The sequence below is a fragment of the Sitophilus oryzae genome, unplaced genomic scaffold, assembly GCF_002938485.1.
Source record: "Sitophilus oryzae breed Bouriz unplaced genomic scaffold, Soryzae_2.0 scaffold_477_pilon_pilon, whole genome shotgun sequence".
Lineage (NCBI taxonomy): Eukaryota > Metazoa > Arthropoda > Insecta > Coleoptera > Curculionidae > Sitophilus > Sitophilus oryzae.
Window position 1 is genome coordinate 38833 of NW_022147059.1, and position 14243 is coordinate 53075.

General features: G+C 31.8%; 1 protein-coding gene across 1 annotated transcript; it reads left to right on the forward strand.

The window, feature by feature from the left end:
* Window positions 1-31: 31 nt before the first annotated feature.
* Window positions 32-13124, forward strand: LOC115886275 (titin-like). Its single transcript, XM_030905366.1, has 6 exons — window positions 32-242; window positions 5108-5203; window positions 6284-6358; window positions 8595-8725; window positions 11845-11958; window positions 13053-13124. Exons 1-6 carry the CDS (start codon window positions 71-73, stop codon window positions 13107-13109), a joined length of 645 nt encoding a protein of 214 aa, XP_030761226.1. The 5' UTR covers window positions 32-70; the 3' UTR covers window positions 13110-13124.
* The last annotated feature ends 1119 nt before the right edge of the window (window positions 13125-14243 follow it).

The following is a 14243-nucleotide window of genomic DNA, read 5'->3' on the forward strand; positions in this document are numbered from 1 at the left end:
CTCATTGTACTTCGTTCCGGTTACGTATTTCTAGCAAAAACGTCACGTTTAACCCCTGTCCGGTACCAAAATGCCTGCCGGAGGAACGGCTAACAGTTCCAATCCTTCGGGAAGAACGACCTTTAGACCGCCATGGGTGAAAAACGAACCCGAAGCCGCTCCTTTCAACCAGATGAACCTGAAAAGCACGCCCAGGAAACGAGAAACCACCCCCGTAGACCCAGCAGAAAGTAACCCCATAGGTAGGTATTGTACCTATAGTATACCTAGTAGCTCGGTCAAATTAACCCAAAGCAAGTCAACGGAAAAAAAATGTGGTCATCCTATAAAAATTGTCTTTACAACGGGAATTGTTATATCTATAACAATTCCAAAAGTTGTGTTCTTCATAATATGGCACGCTACACACATCACACAGTAACATAATACTAATCAAAATATTTTTATCGGTCTATATAACGCATAAATATATAAAATAGTACATTCTGAGATTATCAACTCGAAATAAACTCAAATCGCAGTTTTTTTAGTTGAGAGTCTATTACGCTGTACTGTTCGGGTTGCTCTCTGGAGTCGGGTAAAGCGGGTGTGTGGCCGAAGGAAATATAGGTACAGGTAATATAGGTGAGATAGCGGCAACAAAGCTTTACCGCACACGTGCGACACGTACTACAAGGTAATAAATCAATGAATAGGCTCCCTCGCCTCTAATCGGTGTTGTCATATTGTAAAGAACTTATCCTTGTTAAAACTGATGTCTCACTTATAATTTAGGAGTATAAGGACTGTGCCCAATACATCTGCCGGAATATTTAAAACTACTTTATTAAACTGTAGTATTAATATCTCAATATATGTGTATAACAAGAAAAAAAATATTGATAATATTAAAGACGTGACAACATAGGCTGGATGAGGAAGGCTCGGTCGACTGTACCCAGAAGTAAACATGTGTACAAAAAAGGTTGTTTGTCCGCGTTGAGATGTAAATAGTGTAGTCTATATTTTATTTTAAGTCTATGACTACGACAGACATCATAACCCATCAAGAAATTTAAAAAAAAATCATAGTTCAAAAGACAAGAGGTTAATTTATTCCAAAATGTCTCCTTGCCAAATAAATTAAAACGAGGACCAGGAGTCTGCATGTCATTTAAAATACATATACAACGTCTCTCGCGACATTAATTTCTGCAACGTCTATAAATAAAATTAACGTAGTAGCAATCTAAATTAAAGAAACTGACAGTTACTTTCGACGAGGCCGGAAACAATGGAATCCTGCCAAAACGATATAGGACATAATGGAAAACCTTCATACCTGAAATATCGTTCTAGTTTTTGAATATCATAAATTCTATTGGAAGTTGTACTCTATGTTTAATACCTGTGTTTCTGAAAATCATCAAGTAATAATCCTTTAAATAATAGTATATTTAAAGTCAACTTGACAAGTGGTTTTACGAGACGGTTTTATATATGTTAAAGTTAAAATAGATACTTGCTGCTATTTAATTGTAAACTAAATAAATGAGCTATTATGTTGAAAAAAATCTGTCTATTTTTGTAAAAATGGCGGGTAATCAGCAACTACTTGTCATTTTTTACGTTTTATCATTGATTGGTTGATTTTATTTTCCCTTGCGTCTCAAGTGCTGTACGGTGGAGCCACCAATCGTTCTGCGGCCAACGCATAAAACACTTATTTTCGCAAATTCGGCGAGCGAAGGCATATCGAAGACGGTGTGGAGCTGAAAGCGACAGTGTTGCCATATTAAAATGTGTAATATCTATAATACGTTTTTTTTTTTGACGAAAATATATTTGGATGAAAAATCCGCGTCAATGTATTAATCTACGACAATGTCATTATGACACATTTACCATTGTCATTTGGATGTCATTATGGCTTTCATAATAGCACTAGTGCTATTATTCATAATAACACGCAAATTTTAAAATAAGGAACAAGCAAAAAAAGGTACCTAAATACGTGTATTTATTGTAAACATTAATTATATTATCAGTACAATTGGTTAAATTAATTCCAGACGATGACAGGTAAGTTGAATTTTTAGAAAGTAAAATTTATTTCCTGAGTGCTTGAACCTATTCAAGACCCATCATTGCCAGAATGTTACCCAAAATATTACATGACACTTTTTTCTTATTTTCTTTGGAATTTGGTTGCTTAATACATTTTCCATTTCTGTACCCCACAAAAAATCGAGTTGCTTGTGTTGCTTGGCCGCATAGCTATATATCTTCGAACCATTTCCAACATATTTATTCCTTCAACATTCCCTGTCGTTATAAAAAAATCTCGTAATATCTTCGTTTTCGTAAATGGAATAATGACATGAATGCATTGTCCTTCATCTTTAACATTTTGCAGCTGCAGATTTGTCAACTCGATACGTCGGCGCCGGTGCCGGCAGGCTCCCCCGCAAGTCTCTCACTATGAATGAAACTTTTGTCGGGAAATAAGTTTTATCATCAGCTTCCAACAAAAAAACGAGTTATGTTTTTTTTTTTCAGATAAAAAACGAGTTATGTCGATTTTTTGACCGAAATCCTTCCTATTTTCTTTAGGAAAGCAATTAAAATTTGGACGTAAATTTCTACTAATATCTTGTATTTCTTTTCTTTCAATTGATATAACTGAACGTAGCATATACCAAAAGTGATGAAGCCTTCCTATCTTTTGAAAGATGTTCAAAATATACAGGAGAACCTTTCGTTACTACTAATTCTTGGATTCCTTTCCCTACACCAATCTTTCAGTTTTTACATATTTGCTCGTACGTTTGTCTTGATTTTTCGGAAGTAGGGAATCGACAACGTTTTACGCAATGCCTTCAATATCCGAAGGGACACTTCAGAATCAGAATCACTCCATATTAATATTATTTCTTGCTTTTTGCTAAAACTGAACGTTTAATACAAAATTGAACATCAATAATTGAGCTGTCAAAGTCAAAATGGAAACAGATGGAAAGCAATCAAGAAGCACGATTACCACGGCGTCGTATATGGGCACCTGAAATAATTATTTGAATTATAATTTTTATGAGGATATCTCTGATATTTTAAATTAAATCAAATCTCTTTGGATCGTCCCTCGTGTCGCGTCGTAGATTGACTAAATTTTGAATGATACACGTTCGATACGAACTTTTTAATGAAACTTGTGTAACTATCGCGTTATTATGATGTTCGTATCAAATTGTATTATTAATAACTATAAAAATTACTTCGTGTTAAACATAGAATAAACAACAAAAATAAAAATTCTTTTATAGATACTGAATATTTCATACGATCGAGAAAAGTCGTTTAGTTGGCTTAAAAATGACGATTATTGACATTTACCATAATATTTTACATATGAAATAACAGCGATCTTCATTTCCAAGCCTTCTCTGACGCTGTTCTTGGTTTAATCATATAATATTATACTAAATTGTTTAATAATAGAAAATCCGTATTATTAACGTACTGTACCCAAAATCCGTAAATCTAAGGATTAATCAGTAGTTCTGGCAACAATGTCTCCGGTAACAACTCACTCTGTCGACTGAAAGCAGAACTATGGTACAGCATTCTTTATCCGCTGTGCTGTAAACGACTATCAGCGCGCAGCGGCGCAGAGCCAAACTAAATATCGGAATTCTCGGACAGGCTCGGTAACGCCAGCTATATCTCGGACAGGTTTTGTGCGACGAAATCGCCCATAAGTAGTTTTGTAGGTCATCGTCCTTTTTTCTCGGGTAATTATATGGTAATATATCTTAAATAATAATATCAGTAATATAGCGATATAAAAACTACTCCAAATAAAGCTGTCACGCTAAAATAAAAAGCTACTTATAATGATTTACCAAGATAAATTTGGTTTGCCCTCTTTATAGCCAGTATTAACTCAGATGTGTGTCATTAGTATTGAATTATTAATAGTAGGACATCTGATTCCAAGTTCGGCTATCTATAAATAAGACAATTTAATTTTAGATGTTGATAAAAGTCGGTTAAATTTATTTTAACTTGATACACGCATTTCAAGTTTCATATGATGCAAAAAATAGTGATTGGATGATTCGCATGGATAAATTTTATTGTACTGACTTAGTTACTAAAATTGTTTAAGAAAATATATTATCAATAAAAAAAGATAATCCTTTATAGGTATTTCGCCACTGCACTGCAAGAAAATCTACAAAATAAAATAGTTATTGTAAACACTTCTGCGTTAAACCTAAACGGACACTGTTTGTCAGAATTTATGTTTACAGTTATACAAATTTGCCTAACAAAAAAAATAACATTTCGGAAAGTTTATCTCTTTCCGTCGTGGGAAGCAAAAAAAATACAAAGAGTAAAGAAAAAACTATTTAAAATATTTAAATTTAATTATTCCAGAACACTTTACTTTTTTAAAACAGATACGTCTACAATCTACAAGAAACCGTTGACGTTCTGTTTTGACATTGTCGATTGATAGTGGATTGATTGAGATGAATCCGCCACATAGGTATAGACATTTTGTAAAAAAAGATAAGTTATAATAATTATTTCATAACGAAAAATATCAGATACGCTACTGAAATATCTAAGTTAAATTGACGTATCCTAATTATTTTTGACAAGTTGTAAATAAAAGCAAAAAAGCAAGAAAATGTTATAATTTGATTTGATATTCTAGTGTGAATTCTAGTGAACATTTCATAATTGATTGGTTTCCTACACGTGACGTGTTATAAAGTTACTTACTAGTGAAAAATTGTTCCTTTATTTATTATGATTTTTGGCCGAGGTCTACATTACGCTGCACACCTAACTATTTTACAATCATTTCCTGGAATTCTCATTTAATGTTACTATTAATTTAAATTCTGACACACACACATATCCTACTAGATTTATTACCTCTAAACAAAACCAATTGTAAAATAAATAAAAAATAACTTGAAAGACCATTTTCTATAAGTATCTTGTTTTTTCAGTATAGTGTTATATTATCAAAATCTATATCTTATGGATTATTGATTTAAAAAAATAAATAATATATTTATTTCACATATCCTATAATTCAATTTTATTGTTACAGCTAAAGTACAACTAAGGAAGGTCCATAGAGATTCAGACGATGATGATGATATTGACCTCGAAGAACTCTTATTAGAAGAAAAAGACACTGTATTAGGTAATATAAGACTTCTAATTGTTATTTAATAATATAGTATTTATTATACATCAGCACTGTTCTTATCCAATTGCTTGCAACAACAATATTTAAAGCATGTAAATAAAAAAAATCAAATTAAAAACTATTTAAATCTAAACCATCAAAAAAGAATTTTCTTTTAAACGTACAAAAACAATACTATTACAACTACTGATATTATACCAACAATTCCATTGTTGGTACAATATCAGTTTAATAGTAGTTGTAATAAATTCTAATAAAAGGCTAATCATATACTTTAAAATTATGAACGGCTCCTGAATATCAGAAGTTGACATTTCAGAAGATACCTTACACTTACATATACGTATATTTTGCCTAAATTGGTTGAGTTCAATTTCAACTGTTCAAACAATGAAAATCAATAAAGATATTAAGAATTTTTAAAATAAGAAATATTTTTTGTAAATTCTCTAATTAATAATAGTTATTGTGTGTATGTGATCTTGTTAATTATCAAAAAAATATAGGTGTATGACAATACTTAAATTGACCCTAAATATATTATTATTTATACAGGGTGCCACAAATTCGAGATACGAGCATTGGTATCTCAGTAACCGTAATAGATACGAACATGGTTAAATTGTGGCAAAGTTGCGTATTGGGATGTTCACCAAGATGCAATCAAAAAACTTTTAAAAAATTCAAGGATTGCTGAGTTTTTTGGAAAAAACTAATTTTTTTGAAAATCAATTTTATTTTTTCTTGTCGTTACTTTTTCGAAAATCAAAAAACTAATTGCACATTCTCATAGCCACTATTTATTTTTATATTCAAACAGTCTTTAAATAGACAATCAATCAATTATCATGACCCAAACTATTAATAAATTACTAAAACTGAATTCTGTGACATAATTGTACATACTTTTGTAATTAATTGTGTTTTGTTTTGTATAGCTTATTATTAACCAAGTTTGCTGTATTTCCTAATAATAAAGACAACATTTTATATAGGTACTAATTATACTTAATATCGCTGCAAAAATTATGTAACTTATAATTTAAAACCAAATTTAATTGGTGTTATTTGCAGAACCAGTTCAATTGAGAAAGGTGAAAAAACCAGAAAGGGAGAGTTTCAGAAAAGAAAAAGAAAACAATCCTTTAGGTAAATATGTAAATAAGTCTTCAACAAAAATATATAAAATTGCTAATATTAAAAAAAAACATTTAATGAAATATTAATAAAAGATAATACCGTTTGATCGAAGAAAAAAAAACGGGGTCAAAGACGGTTGAGGAATAAAAATCAATGATAATTTTGGCGACGTCCATCTCTAGACGTCATTTAAAGAAATTGACATAAAACTTGTCAAAATTAACACTAATTATGGAAAGATTAAAAAAGGATAGAACCGTTTCCGGACACACAAATCTATTTCCGATTTTTTTTCTGGAATTTTAAACTACACCGTTTAGAAATCATTTTACTCAATATAAAAATAAATTACAAACTCCTTACGGCCAACTGGCAGTAAGAGCCATTAAAAAATAAGAGTATACGAGCCTAAAAATAAAGAGTATAGAGTAAATGAAGTCTAGGGCTTGATCTCGCCAAAATTATCATCGATTGTCACTCCCCAGCCTTCTTTGACGCCGTTTTTATTCGATCGTATAGTATAGGGTAAATAATCGTACTCTACCATGTAAATATGTATATATCTAGAAATAATATATATGTAATACTGTTTATTATGAAGCCAAAACGGCAACAAAACGTGTGTATTTATTATGCTCTAAAATATATTAATAATAAAACTATATAATACACACTATTAATAGAGTTGACAACAAAGCCTGGAAGTTAGCCAATAGAAATCAACAAGTGCAGTTTATCAAAACTTAATATTTCATCGGTTTCAGATGTAAATACTGGTGTCTATTTTTTATAGGTTACGTTGTACGTCCTGTGAGTGGGAGTGTTGTCCGATTTTGGACGCGATCGGTCAATGTAGTTACTTTTACGTAAATTACTTTATATGTCGCCAACAGAGAATTTAGTAGCTTAACAATTTAAATTGTAAAACGTCAGCACTTACCTTTAATGTTAGTTACACATGACACCTTAAAATTTTCATAGATTTGAAAGTTCTGTGTATTTTGTTCTAGAGCAGTGATGGCGAACCTTCAAAGCTAGAAAATTTCATAATTCAAATAAATATTTGTCTCTCATAACCGACAGAGTTGGTTATTAATAATAATACTATTACCTACGTAATAAAGGGTGAGTCTTAAATAAGTGCAAATATTTTAGTGGTAATATATTTCGATCCCAGGAACATCTCTGAGGTTTTTTTTGAAAAAAAAAAGATGTTGAAAATCGTGCAATTTCTTTGAAATATTCCTGTAATATTTAGGAAAACTTTTTAGAAGTGCCTGTTCACCGCCAAATTTTCCCACGGTATAATTTCTTAATCTCTAATTATTATCATGGTTACGACACTAAAAGAGACTTGTGTCTAGCCCCAGCAAGCAACTATTAAGCCCGACCAATCACGTTAGAGTTTTTGACCAAACACAAATGAATTAACACCCTCCAAATAACCCCGCTAACCAACCTGATTGGTCAAGCTTAATAGTTGCCTGCTGGGGCTAGACACTTCTCTAAAAGAGATACAAATACAGAAAAAAATCCGGGGGCTATCAAATTTTTTTTAAATATTTTTTTTTATATGTTCACACTTCACACTAGAATAACTTTGTTATTTTGGACTTATTTGAAAAACGGTAAAGAGAAAATATGTTTCTTTTATCGAGATCTAATTGCCCTAAAAATATTTGCACTTATTTAAGACTCACCCTGTATAATATAATATAAAATTAATATATTAGTAATTATTCATACGAAAAATTATAAATATTTCTATTCTTTTTAGTCTTTAAGTCCAGATCACCATGTTGAATTAGAGCAACAATGGCTGGTACAATTTCTAGACTTAAAACCATCTCTGTGCTAGTAACTGTTAAAATTTTGATTAACTGTTACAGTCTTCTTCAACAGCGAATATCTCCAACAAAAAAAGCTATTGAGATGAACGAAAAGACAATTTATGGAAAAAATGCACCTTGATGATAAAGTGGTTTTTAAATTCCTTACTTTGTTAAACCAGTCCACAAAGTCTTTCAAACTTTCGTCAAAATAACAAACATTTTGTTTTCCGTCCTGTAATAGACAAATGAGGATTTAATTTTTAATTTTAAAAGAGGCGAAAAAGACAAATAATTTGACTTAAATTTGATAATTTTAAGATGTTTTTTTTTTTATTCTGTAGATTTTAAGTGTAGATTATAGCACCCCCTTCCCCCCTAATATCTGATCTATAAATAATATAAATCTGCTACAGCTGGTGTTAAATTAAGAAAGACTTCGGTACAAACGAAAGAACCACAACAAAATGGAGAAGAAAAAGATAGTTTCTTCGTTAAACCACAACTTAAGCCAGTGCCACAGAAAGAAAAAACCCCACCTAAAAAGGTAAGCAATAAAAAAAATTTGAAATTTTTTTTAGAAAAATATTTCTGTGATAGCCCATATGCACGTCCCTGGTGAATATTAGTGTTGCACAAGAGTCTTGAAAAAGTCTTGCAAGAAATTCAAGACAAGACATTCAAAATTTCTTGTCTTGAATTTCAAAACAAGACAAGACTTTAATATGCAAAAAATTTCAAGAGTCTTGCAAGATTTCTTGAATTCAAGATTTCTTGAAAGTTAGAAATGACACATTTTTTTTAAGTGATAATTAGGTCTTTGCGCAAGTTATGCCGGGTTTATATAACATTTACATAGTCGTAATCACTATCACAGTCATAATCATAAAAGTTAAACTATCCATTTTTTATAAACTTGTTAACATCTACCATGAACTTAGCTTTTAATTATGTTTCCCAACTTCACTGAAATGTTCTATAAACGCACATGAAAATTGCTTTGTGATTATGACGATGTATAAGACTCTGATTCTGATTACGACTTATGCAAATGTTGTATAAACCCGGCATTAATATTGACCAGTGTTCATTTTTTTTCTATCATAGCCAGTGTTTTAGAGTTGAGAGAATGAAATAAAATAAAGTCGAGGCAACAAACCGTATATTAGTAATTGGTATTATACACAAAATTATATTGGTATAATGATATTATAAATAAAACTAACTACTTTTCATGCACGAAATTGCTCCGCGAACAAAAAGTAGTATCAAATAGCGCAAATAGTACACTCTAGCATGACCTTTCCGTACACCCTGTGTCCAAACTTAAATCCTCACATTCATTGTCAGTGTTTGTTTGCTCCTTTGAATAAAAAGGTTTGCTCACTATTACTAACCGCGAATTCACTCCCACTGTCTTGGAAGGGTTCGGACTCGGTTTCACTATCGACACTTTAATTATTTATACTCCTCATATTTCATATTAAAACTTTTTCTGGTAGTGAGTAATACTTAAATAACTTAAGATAGTAATACTTAAATAACTTAAATAACGCACAAGGTTAGGTACGAAATAATAACCCAAAACCCATAAATCGAACTTAACTTTACTTATTCTTATTCAGCTTTTATTTGGTAATGGCTCCTGTTTCGTCAAACGGGCGAGTTGACGTAGTTCGTTTGCGGTCCGTTTTTTTTTTGCTAAAAAAAAAAGATTTTTTTTTGCTAAAATTAGCATCGCTGTTGTTCATTTTTTCGTATTACATTTTGTATACGACGCTTTCTATGAAATAAAATATAGAAATATTATTACCTTTTTGTTAGAATGTAAAAATTTTCAAGACAAGAAATTTCAAGAGTCTTGCAAGATAAGACAAGACTTTGCCATTCAAGAAATCTACAAGACAAGACTTTAAGTCTTTTCTTGAATTTCAAGACAACACAAGAAATTGATTTTCAAGACAAGAATTCTTGTCTTGTGCAACACTAGTGAATATACCGACACTTTTTTAGCTTTAAAATATGTCGCATTTATAGTTAACACTTAAAAAAAATCCTCAAAATTTCATTCGAAACGCTAAAAGTACTTGGAAGAAAATTATAATAAATCGAAAAAAATATTAAGAGTCTATTACGCTGTACTTTCGGGTTGCTCTCAGGGGTCGGGTAAAGCGAGTCGGGTAAAGCGAGTGTGTGGCCGAAGGAAATATATTTTATATTTCAGAAATCTGCCTAAGGCTTAACCTGATCCTGTCGTGTTAAGCCACACCCAAAATTTCAAACGCATGTGCTTTGATTAAAGCTTGAATAAGGTTTTCAGAGCTTCAGCATTTGCCATAAATTAGCGAGCAATTTGTTACAAAATCATATAAAGTATATCATTGTAATCACAAAACTTCAATCAATTTCCGTATTGTAACAGAATTTTAAATTATGTCTTTATTTTCGAGAAAATTTAGTCCAAACATAAGGAATATTTTGTTGATGTTTGACCATCAAAATCTTAAAAATAAAGAAGTTGTCTAAAAATGTGCTACAATGCGGATATAGTATAATCCTTTATCTTTAATTTCCTTCATCATTTGTGTAAAAATACCAAGAACGGTAAACGAATAGGATTGCTCATCCTCATAAGACGTACGTTCGCCTCTTCCCGCGCTTCAGCTGACAGTTGTGTCGTCATTGTAGTCCTTGTCATGATAGTGTGTATTTTTAGTTGCCTATGGTAAACTTATAAAAATAACAGCTGAGAAATTTGAGAGTTAATTATTTTGTCAATTTTAAATGTGAAAAGGTGTCTTTTAAAGTTTTTAGAGCTATAGAGTGTATAAATACGTTCAATTTGTGTTGTGGATTGTGACAAAGTGGTTTTGCTAAGTGCCTACGATATTGTTTATTAATTATTTTAAAGTAAAATATGCAAGTACTCTAAAAGAATGCTTGCAAAAAACTGGTGATGCTGGGAACTGCTGTTCTTAAAAAATGCATTATCCCAAAGTATTTAATACGATTTATACAGTTAATTTTCTATACGGCATACATATAAGGTGTTTTAAATAAATAAACTAAATAATGAACGTTTGCATTCGGCAACTAATAATGCACGTGTGTGTATTATTGGTTGCCGGATAAGGACTAATAACCATGACAAGGGCTACAATGACGTCACAAAGCGAGTAGTTTTCGCATGCACCTGGCGGACACTTTTGGCTGAATGAGCAGTCCTATTAGGTTAACTGTTCTTGTAAAAATACCTAGCCAGTTTTACATAACACGTTAAATGCCGAATTACTTTTTCGGACTAGTGAAATGGACTCTTAAGACTTTAACACCCTGTAGCTAAGAAACAAAGCAGAATCGGACCTATGTTGATATAAAATAAATCGTATTTTTACGTGAGGAATGTTTTTTGTAACACTTTGAAAATATTAAAAACAATATTAGTATTTAGTTTTTTCTTGAATAAAAATTGTGATCGAATCTTCATCTTTCATGACTTATACTATACTTATAGGAAATACAGAAAAATCACCAGGTCGGTTACTTATAATCATAACCCCAAATAATCAAAATCGAATGAAGCATATAATCTAAAAAACGGATTGTCTAAAACTGAGTTCTTCAAAAATGGTGTCGTTTCATTAACTATCTTCTCTTTTGCTTTAGGATCACAAAATACACGACCTACCAAAATTGACGAGTGTGACTGAAAGAAAACTACCTGAGAGGAAGTCATCGTTACTGAGGAGGGAAAGCTCAGATGAAGTTGAAATTGACAGAGTATGTATCATCTTTTTCACTTAAAATCTTTAGAATCGTAACTAACAATCACACTGATAAAAAAATATTTTTTAAATTTTTTCCCAACTTTCGTGTGTTTTATAGGATTTCTCGTTTACGAATAGAGATACAAAGATGCGGTTTTCATATTACTATAGCTACTTTTTTATGACACTAAAGATGCTATATACTGTAATTATGGAGTTTTTTAAATTTTTAACCCCCTCCCATACCCCCTTACCAATCCCCCACCCCCACCAAAAACTAATAGCCAGATTCTCGGGTGCCACAGTATTTTTGTGCCAAATTTGGTTAAAATCGGTTTAGCGGTTTTTGAGTTACCGTGTTACAGACGGACAGACAGACACCATGAAAATATTTTGTATTTAGCATTTATGACCCAAATAACTCATTTTGAGTGAAATTAAAAAAACTTTTTATTTGCCGATCTTAATAGCCTACCATACCTGTTGATGTGGGCGGCTAAAAAATAACATACAGGGTGTCCCATTAAAAAAATGATTGAGTCGTAGTTAGAAAATGACTGCTCCCAGCGAAAAACTAGTTACCCCATTGGATTTTACGTAAAAGTCTGCTGGATACAGTTGTCGCCATACGAAGGGGATCGAAAAATGCAAGATTTTAAAATTCGCCCTGTATTTCTGGAACTAACAAAGCTAGAACAAATCTGTGTGTAGCATCTTTAGTTTCATAAGAAAATAGCATAGTAATGTGAAAACCGTATATTTGTATCTACTCATAAACGAGAAACTCCATAAAATACACGAAAATGGGACATTCAGTACAAATTTTTCAAATTTTATTAGTATCTAACAATATTTTTAACGTTTTATATATCTTTTCCCATTCTTTGTAACTAACCTTACCAATTTACAATACACTTTCACACTTACTACATTATACTTCTATACCCAAAAATCAACCAATCAGGCTATCAGATTTTTGATCGATCTATGCCTTATATATGTGACGTTTCTACTATAATCTGTTGTTCCTTCCTCCAGATCTCTGTGTGGATAACGCTAAAATGGCCGATACAAATTGATAGATACTTTTTCTTTGTTGTTTTTCAGGAGGACAGGAATTTGATGAAGGTATGTAGGTTTTTCAGTTACTTTCTCAAGAGATAGTTAACATTCCTTATCCTACTCATGTTTCTATTGGACCATAATATACCGGGTGGTGCATCGTCGTTGGAAACATAAGAAATCGCATGCAAATTTTGAACTGTCCAGATATTGGCTCTCTTGTTAATTTTACAGCGAAGTCGTAAATAGATTTTTAAAAGTCTGCGTCTAATTATATTTTCCAAAAATGAATTACGGGGACACTAACCTTAGGCACTATAACGTAGTAGTGTGAGAGCCCAACAAATTACATTGATCGACAATGACCACAAAACATCCCCCCTAGGATTTTGATGTTAACAATTCGTAGAATTCGAGAACATCGTACCACGAGGTTCAATGATTGCGTTCTATTGGCGCAATGCAGAGTTCCACCACCCCCCCAAGATAGAACACGCGCACAGCGAAATCTACCGATTGCGCATGCGTGTCAGCGTTCCACAAGGCCGGATTGGCCAGTAATTCCCGCAATTCCTAAATAATTCCTTCATAATTTCCACGATTCCTCTATAATACCCACAATTCCTTAGTAATTCCTAATATTTCTGATAATTCCTTAATAATTCCTAAGTTTCGTACAGATTTCTCAGTAATTCCTAACAATTCCCGGATTTGTACACCACAATTCCCCAGCGGTTTAACCCTCAATTGTACCATAGAAAGCGCGTTGGTTTAAGTTGGAACAAATAAAACTTTTAAGAATATTAAATCACCTCCATATTTAGAGAGCCCAACAAATTACATTGATTGACAATGATCACAAAACATCCCCCCTAGGATTTTAACTTATATGTCATGAAATGAATGTAAAACGAGCGCCCCCTTGAGTTTGTTCGCGCAGTTCATGAAATATCGATCCCTATATTTAATTTAATTTTTTTTGAATATTACAGAAACATTTTTTCCAAAAAAAAACAGAAAACGAAATAGGTATATTAAAATTACATTATATATTAAAAACTAGCGTGTACCCGCGACTTCGTTCTCATGGAATTAATCATTTGTAATGGTGATGATAAAGCAAAGCAAGAATTTCACCCAACTTTTTGGAACACCCTGTATAACTTTTTAAAAAATTTCAAAATATGTAAAAAAACAAAATAAATTATGCGTGTCCAAGCGTTTTCCCGAAAGACT